General features: G+C 38.3%; 1 protein-coding gene across 3 annotated transcripts in view; it reads right to left on the bottom strand.

Moving 5' to 3' along the window:
* The window catches only part of COG6 (component of oligomeric golgi complex 6), a 54,006-nt gene extending 40,656 nt beyond the window's left edge, over positions 1 to 13,350 (bottom strand). The window contains exons 1-4 of one of the 3 annotated variants that reach the window (XM_063392002.1): positions 13,185 to 13,350; positions 12,479 to 12,622; positions 12,066 to 12,137; positions 8,689 to 8,747 (exon numbers count right to left, since the gene is read on the bottom strand). In XM_063392002.1, the coding sequence (XP_063248072.1) occupies positions 8,689 to 8,747; positions 12,066 to 12,137; positions 12,479 to 12,622; positions 13,185 to 13,310 (401 nt within the window). In that variant the 5' untranslated portion in view covers positions 13,311 to 13,350. Of the gene's footprint in view, positions 1 to 8,688; positions 8,748 to 12,065; positions 12,138 to 12,478; positions 12,623 to 12,963; positions 13,103 to 13,184 lie in introns of those variants that run through there. The other 2 variants (XM_063392001.1, XM_063392003.1) reach the window with 2 other exon arrangements.
* Between the last annotated feature and the right edge of the window lie 5,370 nt (positions 13,351 to 18,720).

The raw sequence follows: 18,720 nt of genomic DNA, 5'->3' as shown, positions 1-18,720 counted from the left end.
GATCAGAGAACAAATGTGGCAGGGAAAAATCCAGAAGTTCCTACCTCCTGAGGGTAGAGATTGCATGTATTTTCTAATTCAGTTCACCATAGCTTGTGCTAAGGGACTGGGGTGTGCCAGCACCAGGAATTGTCAGAGGCAAGAGGGCATTCACTTCACTGCTGCTATAAAACTCTCAGGAAAACTACACTTCAGAACTCCTCTGGGGTATAAGAAGAGCTCATTTCAATTGTCAGTTACAACTATTACTACTAATAATCAGAAGTTTAAGTATTACGACTCAAGAAAACCATCCAGAGGCATCAAAATGCCTACTCAAATTGAAAATCAGCCAAGAACACTTAGAATTTAACACAATGATGCTGCCTTCAACAAAGCATTCCTATTTGCTCAAGTCTAATGCCTCAACATCACCATCACTGTATTTGGTTGAAACAACAGAAAACATAAATTAGTGAATTAACTTCAATAGCTGCTCCAAGTCTCTCCTCTTGGAATGGAAATCTCAATTTAATATAAATCCACAAAGATGAAAACAGACTGGATTACACATACCTATGGGTAAGGGAATGAAGGTAGTAAAGAGATGAGAGGAGGCAAATGCAAGACCTTCTTTGGGTTCAACCGAAACAAATCTCCCACAAAGAGAGGAGCAGATGGGATGCTGAGAAACTTTTCTGCTCTTTAAGCCTGTGTATCTCCTGAGTGCACAAACTTTCAGTTGTTCTTATAGAAGATCTCCATTTATTATTATTATCTTTTGTTCTTCAGATTTTTTAAATGTATGCTTCCACCAAACTGGGGCTAGGAGGAAGTCTGATTTTAAGACGTGTATGCCTACTTTACTGGGCATAATGGTTTTCTCAGTTTTCAGGTGGAATTAGGGTTGTGGTAGAACAAGAAACACAGTCAGGAACTGTACAAATAGCATGCTCATGAGTCTGTCCTGGAACTCTCTGCCCTGTTTTATTCCTCCTTTATAAAAAAAGAATAATCTTGTTAATCAGTATCTCTCTTTCTACAAGTTCTCACTCTTCACAGTCCTCCCTCCATTTTTGCTGCTATGGAGAATAAGTTTTGATCAAACACTGTGCTTTAAAGCCATTTCCATCCCTGGCTCTGTCTCAGGCTAAGGCCTGACATAACTGCACACTGATGGACTCTGTGCACTCCCAATAATTAACTTTTATAGAATAGAGTCAATACATTAAACTCAAGCACACTGGGCAAGCTAAGCTTCACAAGGTACTCACAAAACAACAACCTCAAGGTGGCAGCAATGTTTCATTCACTTTTCTCAAGATCGTGATTGGGAAGTGGTGACAAACATCTCTCCTAAACAAAAGCATGTGTCCGAATTTTGATAAAGCTGTTTCTGTTGGGCTCTTTCGAAAGCACACAGGATTTCAAAGAGCTACTCAGATTCAGAACCCAGTTCTGCCAGTTCGGCTTGAGATGACTGTGAAAGTTGCCTTAGTTATCAATCTGCACAAGAAAGAGACCCTATATCCTAGATGATGGATCAGGAACAAAATGTTAATTGTGCACACCTTTGATTTATGCATGGCAGTGTACAGTATTACTGAGAACAATACACTCACATCTGTATTCAATTTTTTTCTCTCTGTATATTTATTTACATATTTATTTCCTCACACACAAGCTAACATATTTAACTAGAATTTAATCTACCTTATTAAGGCAGAGCAGTGGATTAAAATGTCACTCAAGGCTGTTATAATCGTTTCACTGCAATAAGTGCCTTACAAAACACAATGCAGGTAACAACAAAAGCCAGTGTAAGGCTGTCTTACATATAACACACAGCAGTCAGTACCTGAGCGCAGACAATTGGACATTTCAAGACCCATTGGCCTTTCTGTAGATATAATAATTTCTAAATTCTAAGCAGTGCAGTAAAGCTGAGGAAAGGCCAAACCATTTTGTTATTCCAATTTTTTTTTTTTCTTTTAACAAAGTTAGTCTTGTATAAAGGAACAAAACCAACAGCTTATGGGAACCCTGCACTGATGCAAAAGGGGAAGTGCCAAGTGCTGGTAGAATTTAGAATCTGGGCAAATGACAGGATTCCAACAAAGAGCAATTTCCCCAGTTTTAATTGTTACTAGGGAGACAGAATTCTTTTGCAAGAGAACTCAAAAGGCTGGGAGAACTATGCACTTCATGCACTTTTCCCTTGAACCAAATACAAACATGCAATGTTTGTTAGGATTATCACCCAGACAGCTCAAAAATGAGGCGGAGAAGAAGCAGACTTTTCCAAAGCTTAATTTTATCTTGCCACCACATACAGCATAAAAATCTGCTAGTTTCTTCTACCTAGGATGAATCAGAGCAGTCATTCTGAAATTACTTTCAATGTCTGGTACTGAGGATTCAACACATTTTTAAAGCCTAACTACAATGGAGTATTGATAACTCATAAATAAATAACAATCATCTTTAACAGACTTGTATAAAGCTGCAAAACTTTTTCTGTCATGTGAAAGGCAAATATACAAGATTATGTAACAAAACACACACAAGCATTAGAAAACCATTCTTAAGAGTAAGTACAAGTGCAAAAGTGCATTTGGAAATACTGAGAACAAATGTTTTGTTCTGCATTTTATCCATCAAACACATCTCTTACTGAAGTAGAACTGAAATACTGTGAAGAGGTATTCAATGACCTATTCCATCATAAAATATAATAATGAAATATTCTCCTTGATTAAAAAATAGGAAGACATTAAAAACCCAGTGAACTGTCTAATGTTTCCAGGATACAAGAAAATAGCAGTAATAGTAAAGAAGGCTTTAGTGAGACCTCATCTGGAAAACAGATCACAACCCTGATCCAGTGTGCAAGAACAATGGATTCCCATTAGACCACAGCTAGCAGGATAATCACGGGAATGGAAAAACTAATTTACCACAAGAGATGAAGGCAGCTTCTAAGACAGAGGACAAGATGAGAAAACAGTCAATTTATATCCAATAATTAGGTTGGAAATCAGGGAAAGGCTTTTACTAGAAAGAATGAGCTTTCGGGGTAAGTGTTCCACAAACAGCAACACACACAACATACAAAAATAATGCACTAGATATGTGTTGAAAAGTTGAGTTTACCAAAGTCATCATGCAAATAATAGGTGGCAGCAGGAGAGTGGACTTGAACTTAGAAGGTTTCTCCCATCTGTAACACCTATCTGAAGACACACAGTCTCCTATGCTGCAGCCCTGCCATCTCATACATTCTGTGATAAAAATAAATGGGAAAAATTGAAAAGGTAAATCAAAAGTTAAGCAACACATCTGTACTGAAATGATTAAAATCTTACCAAACAGATGACCAAACACTAGAATAAAAAAATCTTAAATGTTGCAAATTAATTTGAGTAATTCAATAATTTTCTGCTTTTATACTGATAAGGCTTCCTCTAAATATGATGGGTATGCATCTACTGAGTATTTTTGACAAAATCTTCATATGCAGAGCTTTGCAGCAATCATGTGATATATACAGATATGGATATACAAACACACACTGTAAATCAGCGTTTGGCAATGGTTAAGATCCATGATCCATGGTTCCATGGTTTCAAAGTTGTGCACAGAGATGAAGTTTAGTGAAAGGAGTGTATTTCCAATGAACACATTCTTTTCCATCTTGTAGAGATGAGCTGTGTGATATTACCATACCAAACAGACTGGTATCTTCAGTTTATCTTTTATAAAATGTGATATAAAGCCACTTGAAAAGGGCCTGCTTAGTATAGCTCCAAATTTGCCATCAAATTCAAAAATGTTGCCAAAGGCATGAAAATTACACACTGTTCTCTACATCCACCTGGAATAAGATCAAAACAACTGAGCTTAAGCTGCAGCAAAAGGAGAACTAAATTAGGTGGTAGGAAAACAATAAAATCAAAATTCATTTCCAGTGGAGACCACAGGCTCTCTGTTCCTTCTGTTCCTGAGCTTTTCTTCTCAGAGCAGATCAGACAAACATCAGTAAGACATGGTACCATGTAACTGATTCTGCCCTTCTGGTGAATGTTTCTCCACCGGTAAAACCACACCTCATTTCATACTGACCAAGAATGCTTCATGTTTCAACAGAGTTGCCAGGAAGAAAAGCTGGCAAGAAAATGAGGTTTTGCATGTTGTCTGCTGGACATGGCTAGAATGGGACAAGTTAGTTTTGTTTATTTTATTTCAGATCCATTTTAGCTGGTTTTATTCCTCTATTACACCTTGTCATCCATGCTTCACTTTGGTACAAATCAGGATAGAAAATGAGCCTCAGAATTTCAAGTCTTCACCCTCTCCAACATGGAATTATAATTCAGTTTGGGCAATCATTGCTTTTTCTTATGAAGTACATTCATGGGAATAAATGTAAGTACAAGTTTCAAAAGGTCAACATATGAAATATATCTCATCAATGCAAACCACCAGATCACCTCTTTTCTTAGCACAGGCTGATAAAACCAAACCTCTCTAACCTACTACAAATAGTGCTGAACTTCCTGCATCATCTCCAAATTGACTCTGGCAAAAAAGATACTTGTTAGAAAAGGAAAAAAGCACCACCGAGAGACAAGGATGAGAGATCAGTAGTGTAGCACTACTGAAGCAGATGTTCACTTCAAAACATTTTTCCTAGGACTTCTGAGCTTGTATTGAGCACAGAGGTGACAGCCAAATAAATTAACTAAATTCCAAGAAGGGTGTTTGTTGTTTTTTAAATAAAGATCAAGCCTGAATGTAATGTAATTCAATTAAAACAAACTGAAGTACACGCTTACATTCCTGTCTGGGAATCATATTTAATTGTATTTTAAAAGGTAAAAAAAATCCCAGGGCTATGTAAATGGCTTTTTTTGAATTGATATAACTAACAATGATTCTGACACCAAAACACGAATTTTGCTCTGTTTAAGAACACAATTAATAGAGGGTAGCAAAATAAGATAGTTTGTAAAGGAGTTCAAGTGCATAATCTCCACAAAAGCTCTGAACCAGTAGCCTGTCTCAAGAAGTATGTCTGAGCCATTTCCATTCTTTCATAACAGTTCTCAGAGTATTACGATTTTTATTTCTCAAACACTAGTTCTAGCTCTCAACAACTTTTGTATTTCTGCAGACTTATTTTCAGCGAAGCACCTGAGCATATCCATACAACGTCACTACTCTTACTTAATTTTATAAGAATTAATATTGCAAGTATTACCTTCTAGTCTCTCTTCTCATCTGTTACATTAATGACTGTAACTTGTGGCTAACCTCAAAAACACCACAACATCTTGCACAACATCTTTTTATTAAGTGGCTGGTAGGATTATTATGAAGCCAGTCGTCTGGCACTCTGCATAGAGTATTTGGAACTAAACAAGTTATTTCTCTGGTTTGGGAACTACTGAACTCTGGGACACTTGTTCCCTATGCGAGGTGAAGTAGTTCAGTGCAAGTAAATTTTTAGCCTCACACCAAAAAACAAAACAAACAAAAAAACCACACACACACACACACACAAAAAATCCCAACAAAAAACCAACCAACCAACCAGAACCTGGAGTCAAGTATAACAAGAGAACCAGAGAACCAACAAGTCAGAGGAAGCTATTATTAAAATCTCACTTCAAGGAGCAAGATCCTTTCTTTATCTGTCAGCCTACTAGAAATAGCAATTAAACAAACCCACATCTTCTAAAGCACAACAGATGTTCATTGCTTGAAAACAAAGTAATCTCCTCATTACTACACATAAAAAACTTAATGCAACCTGAAAGCAATACTAGTGTGCTCAAGTAGAAGTATACAAATCTACTGAACATAACTTAAATGAAAGCAGATTTTTAACAATTACCAGAAATTGTCTAAATCAACTAAGTCAGTTTTTCTTTATTACAGAAGTTTGCTATGAAATACATTAAAATGAACACTCTATTCAAGACCTTATTTACTGAGAAGAAATAACTTTTTGTTATGAAGAGATGGGCTGGATGTCTGGACTACTTTATTTCACACTACATGGTTGTATCAAGCTACAGTAAGTCTCAGTTTTAAAGATTAAGGAAAAAAATCCAAGTTCCTATGCTAAGCAGATACCATAATTTAAATAGTATGAAGGAAAACTGTTTCTAATATACAGTAGTTTTAGCTAGACTTCACAGAAGAAATAAATTCAGAATACGCAATCTAACTGATAAAAGAAATACACCAACTCTGACATATTCACAAATATAAAAATGCAATTGTATTAATTATTTTTAGAATTTGTTATCTATGTAACACATGTAGCTATCTACGTAAGAGCCTATATTTAGCATTTATGCCAAAGCAGGTCTAAGGCTCACAAACCAAGTAACAAGAAAAAAAGTGCTGCAAAGCAAAAACACAAGAATGCAGAATTTTTAACCTAAATCTGAGACAAACATGTTATTTTCTATCCCAAATAGTCACCCAGATGTCTTAAATTCACGCATTGCACCAATACAGGAAGTCCCGAAGTGCTTATCAGGACTAACTATAGGAAGCTCCAGGTGGGCAGCTCTATCTTCAAACCACGAATCTGAGAGACCAGGAAAACCAGCAAGAATTCAGGTAAGATGCTTTGGAAACTGAAAGCCATCTTGAACTACAACTAATTATATAGATGATAATACAATGCCAAAACTACTTAGTATAAAAAACCTACCACCCACACAGAGCCACTGAGACAGCCATTCCTTTCCAATTACTGCAAAAAAGGAAAATAATCTAAATCCCTAGTTACCATAAATGCATGAAATACTGACGTTTACAGTCTCCCTTCAGTTTCGGATCATTTAATAAAATCCTAACATTTTTCCAGCTACAAAAACATGGTCAGCTAAAGTAAATCACATAAATGCCTGCATTTCAACCAGATGGCATTTTAGGACAACCCTCAGAGGACAGAGAAGCCACATCCTTCCAGTTTCACCATTTACTCATTTGTTGGCTAAAAAATGTCACATTAAGTTGAAGGCATCAGCAATTTAAGACCTGTACTTTTTCAGAGGCAAGATTTCAGGTGTTTAAGAATCCCCCAACATCTGGCAGCAGATGTCTCTTCATGTGCCTGGTGTAAACCAAATGAATACAGCAGAACAAACAGTCCTTTAACATGTTAAAAGAACAAATGACTAAAATGTCCCAAATGGAACCAAACAGTCTTCACAATTTTTCATACATTTAGACATGGAAAAATTCAACTTAGCTAATAAATAGTATGCAATAGAATCTTCCCTAACTGTCAGACTGTAAAAGTCACAAGTTTTGTTAACATTTTGGCTTCTGCTCATGGGTACTTCACGGTGTACTTAAAAAATAAACTTCCAAACTTTTTCGTATATGTGCACTCCAAGGTCACACAAACCCTTAAAAGGACAGACTACATCCTAAACATCTTTTGTCTTCCACTAGGGAGATGTTCTGTCTTTTAATGGAATTCGCAGAAAGTCTTTTAAGTAAACTATAGCGCAAGTAAAGTCTATATTGCGGAGGTACTGATGTACAGGCTGCATCATCTCCTCTAATGGAATTTCAGGCCAACTAGACACACACCACTTGGAACTGGTCTTGGCATCTCCCACTCTGCTTCAGAACACAGAAGCAAACCAGCTTTCAGATTCTTGAGACTATAAAATATATGACCACTTCTCTGTCTTACTACTTCACATGCTCATATTGAAAAGGATATTATTTTCTAAGACTTCTGCTCACTTACTTTAAGTGTCTTTACCAAATCTTTCACTTTTTATGAACCAGCATTTCATTTTATGCAGTTATTCTACATTCAACGTTTAAAATATGTACAGATTAGACTCCAACTTCATGTTCAGACATAATCCATTTCCTACTGAAGCTCATATCATAAACCTACTGATTCTGAAAGCTCACCAAGAGCTATGCAAAACCATAATTTCTACTAGAAATTTACTACTGCAAAATAATTATTTCTAACCTCCAGTGAACTGTTTATAATTTTCCGAAGAAAGCTCATAAAGCAAGGAGATTCATTCTTCTACACTGAGAAAACCTGAAGCTATAAAACCTAGCCATAAAAACAATAAAGACTGCTTGAATCCATCATTGGCTATTATCCCCTTCTCAGGAATAAAAACACTGAAAAGAGGAAAATACAATTTTTTCCTTCCACAGGAGGCTGGAGAACCAATGGAAAAAGTGGTCTGTGCTAGGCTCATTAAACAGCACTCCTGTATTTTACAGTCAGCTTTAAACATGGCAGAGAAGGTTAGAATCCAACTTTGCATTCCCTCATACAGTCCCTGAAAAAGAGAGAGATTTCACTGGATACAGAGCACTAATAACAAGCAGCCTGTCAAACTGATGAGAAGTTGAGTTTGTCCATATCTGTTATGACACAATAGAACTTACATCATCAACAGACTTAAGGCAAAGCACATCCATATTCAGCATGTGCTACCGCTGTAACTGATTGTTTTCCCTAAGAAGCCAATTTTTATTGAAACAAACACTAACACACACTCTTACCTTTCTGGATCATTTAGCAATAAGCTAAGAGAGTAGTTGAGCTAAAAACACATACAGTATTGAAAAAACCCCAAAGTCATAAATCAAAATGTCAGAGTCACATCTAAATATTCTATCAAATAAATAAGGTGGTATACATACTTTTCTGCCTGGAGTTTTGTGGTTTTTACAATCAAGTCCTGGGTTTGTTCCTTTGCTGCCTAGAATACAATTAGAATTATTAAGCATGTGGAAAAGACAAACGTATCAACTGTATTAAACAATCTTTAAAATAGGTAATACTTTTGAAGCTTTCTGAATATAAGCGATTTAAAGAGTATACTCTTTGAAACAAAATGCCTTCTTAAAACAAGTTTTCAATAACTCTCCCTATGTCCAGGCAGAAAAAAAATATTTTTTTATCCTTATACATATATGTTTTATATATTTATACGTTTATAGACATTTATGGTCACACAGTTTATTTTTAATCTATATTCAATAGAGAAACACTATAAATACTAGAAATAGTTATGATTATTTTGTTTGCCCATCAATTGTAAATCGTTTGCTGTCACAAAATAAAAAAATGAAACAAATTCCTTGGCATGCTAAACTGCCCAGTAGCAGTGTCCACTCAGACTTTTTAAAAAAGATGTTGAACGCAGCTCTGCTAGTCTAAGCAAGCCCAGCTCTACAGGCCAACAGCTTAGAGAGCTGCATGGACCAAGGACAACTATTAGGAAAAAATTTTTCACTGAAAAGGTAGGTGGTCAGGCATTGCAACAGGCTGCCCAGGAAAGTGGCTGAGTCACCACCCCTGGAGGTGTTTAAAAGATGCGCAGGTGTAGCACTGAGGGACATGGGATGTCAAGTGGCAGACTTGGCAGTGCTAGGTTGGACTTGATGATCTCAGAAGTCGTTCCCAATGTAAATGATTCTACAGTTCTAAGAGCAATTCACTTAGGAAGGTCATCACAGCCCTAAATATTGAGTGATGCCAGTGCAAGGGAATCCATGCAGAAACAATTCTGCATCAGACAGCAACTGCCCAACTAATAGGATTGCTGCAACTGAAGTTAAGGAGCTCTGAAACTTATTGCTCTGTGAAAAGCTAAAAGACATCTGGAATTTTTGGCTTCACACTGGATGCTACCAGTGATCCCTTATGCGGAAAAACAAAGATGATTTAATAAAAAAAAATTCTAAAATCAAAATGCATTCAGTATAGAATAACACTGCAAATGAAGAGGTGGAAATGGCAATAAAGACATTCTGTGTGAATAATTTCAATACTGTATTGCAGCCAAATTACAGCTTGCCAAATTGAAGATGCCAGTATTGAGACCCCTGAGAGATTTAACAAAAGTGTCTATATACACTGACTCATTTCAGCCTTTCTATCTGCCACAACATTAGTTACAACAGAAAAGCAGTCAAGGAACAGGAATGCTTTGAAACTGAAAGTGGGACAACTCATGTAACAATTCATGTCCAACTTAATTGCAAATTTTAATAAACAAAAAAGAAGAAATTTGCTTCCTTTTCAGTAGTTTCTGAGCAGAAGTACTGATTACCATGAACAATGCTAACAGCAGGACAGCAGGAAAGAAGGAAAAGCATTTTTTATGAATCTGGCTAGATATACCAGGAAGCCAGTATTTACATAAGTGCATTCAAACACACACCAAATATTGTCGTATTTTATGTATGAAATGTAAGACCTTACCCTAACCAAACAAGGTGTCAGAAATGAGCCAGACATGCTAGAAAAATCAGAAAGTTGGTATCTGAAGTTTCTTGCATATACAAACCAGAAATATTTTTCTCTTCCTCCCCACCCCAGTATATTAGCTAACAATTTCATTATACTTGAACCCCACTGAATTCCATTTCAGCACTTGCTCCTTCTCTCCCTTTCAGCCACTGTATTTATCAAGTCACTGTCCTAAAATCAGATGTGACAATATATGGTTATTTGGATCAGGTGGTATTGCAAACTTACAAAATAACGGAGCTAAAAAGCTTTTTGGCTTATCCAAATATATTTCCTTTCATTATTATTTCAATATTTCCTGCATTTGTTCTGCTTTCTTAATATACTGCTCTCTTTGAACACTTTTCTGCGTTTTATGCCCCAAATCCTCCTCTTTGTATCTTCTATTTGCTCTACTTAGCTCATTTTTGTCTTCTTATGCAGCTTGAGCACATGCCTGCAAGTCCTCCTGTCCTCTTACAGATGAAGTACCAGAGTATTTCACAGCTGAGTGCTATTTCATGAGCTTATTAACTTTACATTCAAAGAAAATACAGATGGAATCAAGACAAGTTATGAGTTCTACAGGGCTCCAGAGGAAACCTCCTGTGGGGCACAGAACAAAACTGCCTACTGACTTTAACAAAAAAAGAAATCTCTGTGGGGTGGCTCTACTCTGGGAAAAGAAAAAAAAAATCACAGACGATAGTCACACTTCATGATCTAAAGACAGAAAAGAGCAAAAATCTGCATGGACACTTGACTCATTTCCACATCTAAGAGCTTAGTCTAACAGTTCCTGAACTGCACTAGGGAATATATCCACATTAACAATGTTCAAAGGCATCTGAGACCTCTGAGGCACACTACCCAATTCCTTCTAAAACTGAAAATTAAGCACTGCAGTTTGGCTACACTGTACTCGCACATTTTTTGGTACAAGTTCATCAAGCTACAAACATTTGTACAATGACTTGAAATCTATTTATCTAAGCAGGAGGACATCTAATATCCACACACATACACATGGAGAGGAAAACAACCATTTTCACAGGATCTTTTGGTGAAGGATTCTTATTCACCTGCTGTAACTTATGTGCTGTATTGGGAACAGGTTTGGTTTGGCAAAACATCTACACTTCAGCATCTATAAGCTGCTTATACTCATCACTGCATTGAATTTTGAACTCATACCCTAAAACCAAGCCAGATTTAGTAATGCACCATAAAACACAAATTTCCTACATGGCCCAGCTTCATCAGGAACATTATGGATTCAGGATTAGGGTAAAACAGAATTGGTTTTGTTGCATATCATATTAATAAACTGAAGATGCACACCAGATTGTCTCCCTCTTTGAATTACAGATACTTTCTAATGAATATACTTGAGGTATTTATATGAACACGTAATTCAACAGACACAATCAATGCAAAAGCCTTTTAAAATGGAAATACACAAATTAACCCTTAAGCCTCACACACATCCAATCTAATAAAATATTTTCTCTCCACTGACATACACACGGATATCACATTGCTATCTTCAAAACAAGTACATTGCTGCATTTTGAACTGCAATTTGGAAGAAACTAAAATTACTTCCTTGATACATTTTCTAAACAAGTAAAAAGATGCATATTAATATTCTAAAGTAACATGCATACCATGGAGACATCTTGGTGTTGCTGTTAACCCTCAAAAATAATTCTTAGTCCTTTTAGAATATCATAGTCACACTTCAAAAGGAAAAATATTCAAAGCACTTCCATTTATATATTACCTTCAAACGACTGGACATGTCTTCACAGCAGCTGCTCATTGCTTGCACATCTTCATTTATACTCTCAAGTTCCTAAATAAGTTCAAATAACAGTAACTGCATTTTTAATCAGAGATGCTGTGTCCAGACTCAACTTCCCATTACAATTAGACTCCCCAATTACAAGGAATATTGTTGCTCTAGGCTCCCTGTTAGTGCAGAGCAATGCACCTCTAAATATCAACATTCACCCCGGACTTGCATCTGTTTGAAACATCCAATGCAACACTTCCAACAAATGAAACAATTTTACTTGTAAAAGTGTGTCTGTCCTGGAAAGTTCAAATCTCTCTTAATCCATTTTTATTTTTTTAAACTTCAAATCACATAGCAGTACTCTTGCAAGATAGCTAGTCATGCTGCAAAAACATTACCTCTTTAACTTGCTTGAATATGTGCACGAACTCTTCATTTATGGCCAGGCTTCGTCGTTCGATGTCTCCGCGCAGGTTCCTGCGGGTGCGCAAACTGTTCTCCACGAAAAAGGTCGAGAGAGCCTTGAGTGCTTCCAGCATTTCCTAGAAAATAGAAAAGGATCTTCGGTTTGCATGCAGTTACAAAGAAGCAGGTTAAATAATCTGTACCCAGCCCAAGTTCCTGGTTTTGGTAAAAATAAAGCAAATCTAATAAATGGTTTTACAGGAAAAGCCACCTTAACACATTCCACATCAGCTAGCAAGCAACTAAAAATAATTACTGAGCCTTTCTTCTTCTTTTGTAACAGGAAACTTTGTCTACAATTTTACAGTAGCTTTAACCAATAAGACTATTTTCTATAAATGAATGACCTATCCACAGCAAGAAAACATTTAAATCACGAAAAGCTTGAGAAGTGCCCTCCGAGGCAAGTAACACAAACCTCCCTACGATCTGAAGGGATAAAACAGGAGCGTGGCATGTTGCTGGAGAAGCGAAAACTAATTTTGTTTGTAATTACTGCTGCAAAGGGCCGCCCGCAGCTCCGCAGCGGAACTGAGGGTCCGGCAGGCCTCGCCTCCCCGCCGCGAAGCCTGTCGGGGCGCGCGGCCCCTGACGGCTCATCCGGCCCCCGCCCCGTCCCTCCGCCGCCGCCAGACCCACCTTGTCATTGTCCAGGCGCGTCTCCAGGATCTTGTTGAGCTTGCGGGAGAGCGGGTTGGTGCCGGGGGCAGGCGGGAGCCCCGAGGCGGGGGCGGCGGGCGGCGGCGGCGCGGCGGTGTCGGCCATGGCTGCGGCCTGCCCCGGCCACAGCGCCGCACGGAGCGGCTCGGGCGGAAACGCGCTCCGAGCATTTGGTTCCGGGCTGCGGAGCCGGGCCTCACCTGGTGCAAGGTGGCACTCGGGGTTTTTCTGTTTATTTCTTTGTTTGTTTTTATTGATAAACTAAAATTGCATAAAATTTAAAATAATTATAATTATAAATCATTTACTCACTAAATAAAGGATTTTGAGTCGATGATAGAGGGTTCACTTCATGAGACTGAACAGCTGTATTTATTTCACAAAACAAATGCTTTAATTATGAGCACAGCTAGAAAGGAAAAAATAAATGAGATCACTGTTGTATGAGCTAACAGCAGTGGCTGTATATGTGTCAAAATGAGGAGGCTGTCTTGTTTCTGCTGTACGTTTACTGACACAGAGGTGAGCTCCCAAAGTCTCCTCACAGCCCCAGAGCACAGAATCACAGAATCAATTAAGTTGGAAAAGCCCTCTGAGATCATCGGGTCCAACCTCTGACCCAACATCCCGGTGTCAACCAGAGCACGGCCTTGAGCGCCACGTCCAGTCCTTCCCTGAACAGCTCCAGGGACGGTGACTCCACCACCTCCCAGGGCAGTCCATTCCAATGCCCAGTGACCCTCTCTGCAAAGAAATTCCTCCCAACATCCAACCTAAACCTCCCCTGGTGCAGCTTAAGACCGTAACCTCTTGTATTGTCACTTGTCCCATCTGAACTGCTGAGGTGCAGCAGAGGGATTTCTGTGGGCTTTCCCAAAGGACAGAAAGCAGGTACACAGATAAGGGTAAGATGCCATGGAACAAAGAGGACTAACAATGTACAGCTATTATGTAAGAAGACACTGGTTCCACCATAGTATCAGCTATGAAAACAACATCACTTTTCCATTTGTCTGATGGTATGTGGTCAAAACCCAAAGTTTCAAACAGTAGCTTAGCTCTTTGGGAGTTTGGGGATTTCACATTGCTCTTCTCAAGACCCCTCCTGAAAATAACTGCAAGCAAGTCAAGTAGACATTGCCTTTATGCCCAAGATGGAGCACTGAGCTTCTGAATGGTTTTGTTCATTAATTATTTGTTCTTTTCATTTGAGTCATTTACCTCAGAGAAAAACTGTATGACCAGAACCCTTGAAATCTTAGCATGACAGACAGAGTGATAAGATATTTTCTATTTCATTTTTGTTTTTTTTTGTTTGCTTCCTCACATGGATCCTCTACATAAAAGGCCAACTTTTCTGAACAGTCTGTGTAGTGTCTTGTGTCTACTCTTGGCTAGTCAGCAAAAAGGTTTTAAGTATTTTCAGACATCTTGTTTTCCTTAGTTTCTGTTTCTCATCCACCCTATTACACTGATGTTATCTCCTTCTAGATGTCCTTTATTTCTGACTAAGCTTCCAGGAGCCAGGATCCCCCTTCTCTGTGTCAGAAGAGATAAAACAGCCTGCAGTCATCACAGGTGTAAGCAATTAATATTTAAGCATGTCAAGAAAATCCTATTATTAGTAAGATCCCCTCCCACCTATAAGCTGGATGTTGTTAGTTGTTTGAACAACACTTCAAATGTTGTTAACCTGATGGGTGAGTTGACAGACTGAAGGCACACCTTAAAGTCAGAAAGGCTGCAACATCTGAAACACAAGTGTCAGATAAGTCACGACCATTGCGAAGTCTTGTCCAACAAGTTCTACCACAAACATACAAGGAGCCAGAAAGAATTCCCTCTATTAGTTGGTACATGCATTTTCTTTTGAAGCAACCAGTTCTGTTTTCAGATGCTTCTTAATGGGTGTGCATTTCTTCAAGAATGTATTTCGTGAGCCAGAATGCTTCCAGCTAATGTAAAACATTGGGCTGACAGGAACCAGTGACAGGAACCAATGGAGTTTTAAAACAGAATTTATTTATCTGTGCTGTGTTCTTTGAAAAAAATGAGAAGAAATAATCAAGGGTGCACTTTTTTACCTCTCACAAGTCTAAAAGGTGTTTGTATGAGGATATCTTGTTCATCTGTTAGGAATATTAGATGGAGCTATAAAAAGAAATCCTCTCTTTTTCTGATACGAAAAATATTTGCAGGGTAGATTTTTTCCTGAGAATGGATTAAAAAAAATGCAAACATGACTGCAATGAAGTTACCATCTAGAACTCAGCTGGTGTGCCATGCTTTGTATGCATCACAAAGGTGGGTTTCGCATGACTTTCTTACCAGTCTGCTTCCCCACCAGCAAACTTCCTGTTAAATCAATTGGATGTACACTGTGGGATAAAATGCATGGGATTTTGTGATCTGTAACTGCCAAGAAGGTACCTTCGTTTCAGTTAGTTTCTCTGTGTCAGTGGTAGACAGTTTGTGTAGTGTGTGTAATTTACTCCACTGCAAGTTCCCTTACTAAAGCTTGACACAGCAGCAGAACTACAGGTGTCAGTAAAGAAATGTCTGGCACAGGGTGTGTCCTGTTAATTTTGTTATCTTAGTTTCTTACTGTGGTGGTTTCTGGTTTTGTGGGCTTTCTCTCTCAGACAGCAAAACTGTTTGACAACTGTTACCGCTATGCAGCTGGTGAGAGGGTTCACAAAGCACTCGTTTGGTATACTGACAGGAGCATGGTTTAGCCTGCAGAACAAGGTGTGGTCAGGAATGCCACCTGCTGTCTATGTAGCCAAAGCTAGTAAGTGCTGCTGTACCTTCAAATGCTTGAGAGTACATGTGCTGTCCGAAGATAAAGACAAAAAAAGGTTTGTAGTAGTAACCTGAATTTGTTCCACAAAAGGCTAAGTAGTAATAAAACTTCAGTGGATGAATAGCTTGACTGGGGCCAAAGACATGGCTGAATGTATTTCCCTACTGTGTGGCAAAAGAGGAATGACAGAGCAGGACATAAAGAAAGTATTTTCTTAAACACAAAGAAGAAGGAATAGCCCTTGTTATGGGTGTTGTCATAGGCAAATGAGAGTGAGAAAGGAAGATTGCTGTGATGAAGGAAAAAGAAAATGTATGAATACATTAAAAGAATGGAGGGCGGGAGGGAAGGAAGGAAGGAAGGAAGGAAGGAAGGAAGGAAGGAAGGAAGGAAGGAAGGAAGGAAGGAAGGAAGGAAGGAAGGAAGGAAGGAAGGAAGGAAGGAAGGAAGGAAGGAAGGAAGGAAGGAAGGAAGGAAGGAAGGAAGGAAGGAAGGAAGGAAGGAAGGAAGGAAGGAAGGAAGGAAGGAAGGAAGGAAGGAAGGAAGGAAGGAAGGAAGGAAGGAAGGAAGGAAGGAAGGAAGGAAGGAAGGAAGGAAGGAAGGAAGGAAGGAAGGAAGGAAGGAAGGAAGGAAGGAAGGAAGGAAGGAAGGAAGGAAGGAAGGAAGGACTAATGCAGAGCTTGCCTCAATATGATGCACAGAGCACATAGGAATGGGAAGCATTACGAAGTCAGGGGTGTGAAAGATCATATAATAAATGCCCATAATTAGTTGTATTTTCTTACAGTATAATAAATACAAATAATTTGACAATGCTATTTTGCATACAATTTACAGGTCCTGCAGTGAAGAATAGTATCTGAAGGCAGCTGGCTATGATATATTGCTGCTCAGCTATGCCATCCCTGTGAAAATGTTTACAGCCCTTTATGCTGATGTCCCTGTAGATGAGCAGGTGAGTGGAACTTGGCTCTGCCAGGCTCTCCACTGCACACAGCATATCCCAAAAGAAATCCACCACTACTGGCGGTCTTCACTAGTTCTCTGCCATGAAATTATTCCTTGTCTTTCTCCAGTATTTTGATGTCTTGTTGTGCTAAGGTTGGACTATAAAATCCAACTGATAGGCAGGAGCACAGGAAAATGTTCTGTGTCTTTAAGTCAATTGGAGCTGGATTTTTTAATGATTTATTTTCTTAGAGGTTAATATTGTAGAATCTTTTCACCAGACCAAATCAATCCATTTCCAGAGCTAACAACTTTTTAACTCAGACAATGTTGACATCATCTGGAAATTGGAAAGAAGACTCTGTGGAATGATTTGGCCAAAGGTCATCCTGACAGCAACAGGTAGTCATGTAGTGAAACCTGTCTGTGTCCCTTGAAGATCCAGGAGAATATACAGTTCTGAAGTTTTAGGTTAGCTCATGCCATCTCACTTGAGGATTTATTGTCATGCCTCACAGTCAGCAGTAGTGGCTGCTGTGATGCTGATATATGTGATGCTGAATCAGCCACCTGGCTGAGGAGCTGTAAAACTTCTGTTTGTTATAACTCCCTGAAAAGATAACACTAGCAGTACAGTGTGCACTTTAATACATACCAAACCCATGAAATCTTCCTGTTCATCTCCTGCTAAAAAAACCCAGCCATTGATTTCAAGGGAAGTACTGTACTAGCAAAACTAATAGGGTTTAGTCTAAATGTATTTGATTCTAGAACACTACAGAATAAAGGACTTTTCTAAGTAAGTGGTTGTCTAACTATGTGGCCACATCCCTGGGAAGGTCAATTACATTGGTCATGGCATTGCCACTCACTTCAGTGAGGGCCCAAATTTCACCTAAGAAAAAACCCAGAAACAAATGGTTTAGATCATGGAGCTATGAGAACAAATATCTGCTTGTGGCTGACGAACTGCATCACCTTAGTGACACCAGGTCTCTGTGGCTCTGTGGTCTCTGTGTTATCTTCCTTTTCATATGCTCTCTAGTATGCTGATAAGATTCCTAATATAAATGGTCACTCTTACCATTATAATAACAATATAGCAACAAAGAAGAATATTTTTGAAAAAAAAAAAATTAAAAATAATAATAATAAAAAAAAATAGAAGCAGGACACAAAACACATGAAAATGATGTATGCCAGACCTGCTGATCTATCTCTTCAAGCAATGTCCTGCTGGCAAAATTTCTCTGGAATGTATTCTGTTTTATAGATGAAATAAAAATAACCCAAACAACTGAACAAAAATTACAACTATTCACCATCAGACAAAAAACCAGTACCCTTCATTATATCCTGATCTCAGCTGAAGTCAGCGTCTATCAAAGAAAATCTACAGAATGATATTTAAATTACTGGTCAGTGCCCTCAGATCAGCTGATCAACAAAAGGCCTTCTATGAGATCATGACAGGGCCATGACATGCCAAAGGTAGATCTAATAAAGTGCAAGAATGACAGCATTAGAAAAATACCTTTTCAGTCAGTATATCTGCAACACAAGTTTTAAGAAAGACCATAACTGCTGCAAACTTTGACTCTAACTACTGTATTATAATCCAGACCTGTGGGTCAAACATCCATGTCTTATGGATCTCTGCAAAATCTCGTAGGTTTTTCCTTCTTTGACTTTTCTGGTGTTTCTTGTGAACAGGCACTTCTTGTGATCCCTTATTGGAAACTCAGGCATTGCCTTAAGCCTCTC

The sequence above is a fragment of the Prinia subflava genome, chromosome 3 (genome assembly GCF_021018805.1).
Source record: "Prinia subflava isolate CZ2003 ecotype Zambia chromosome 3, Cam_Psub_1.2, whole genome shotgun sequence".
Taxonomy (NCBI): domain Eukaryota; kingdom Metazoa; phylum Chordata; class Aves; order Passeriformes; family Cisticolidae; genus Prinia; species Prinia subflava.
This window is presented reverse-complemented; position numbering and strand designations above follow the sequence as displayed.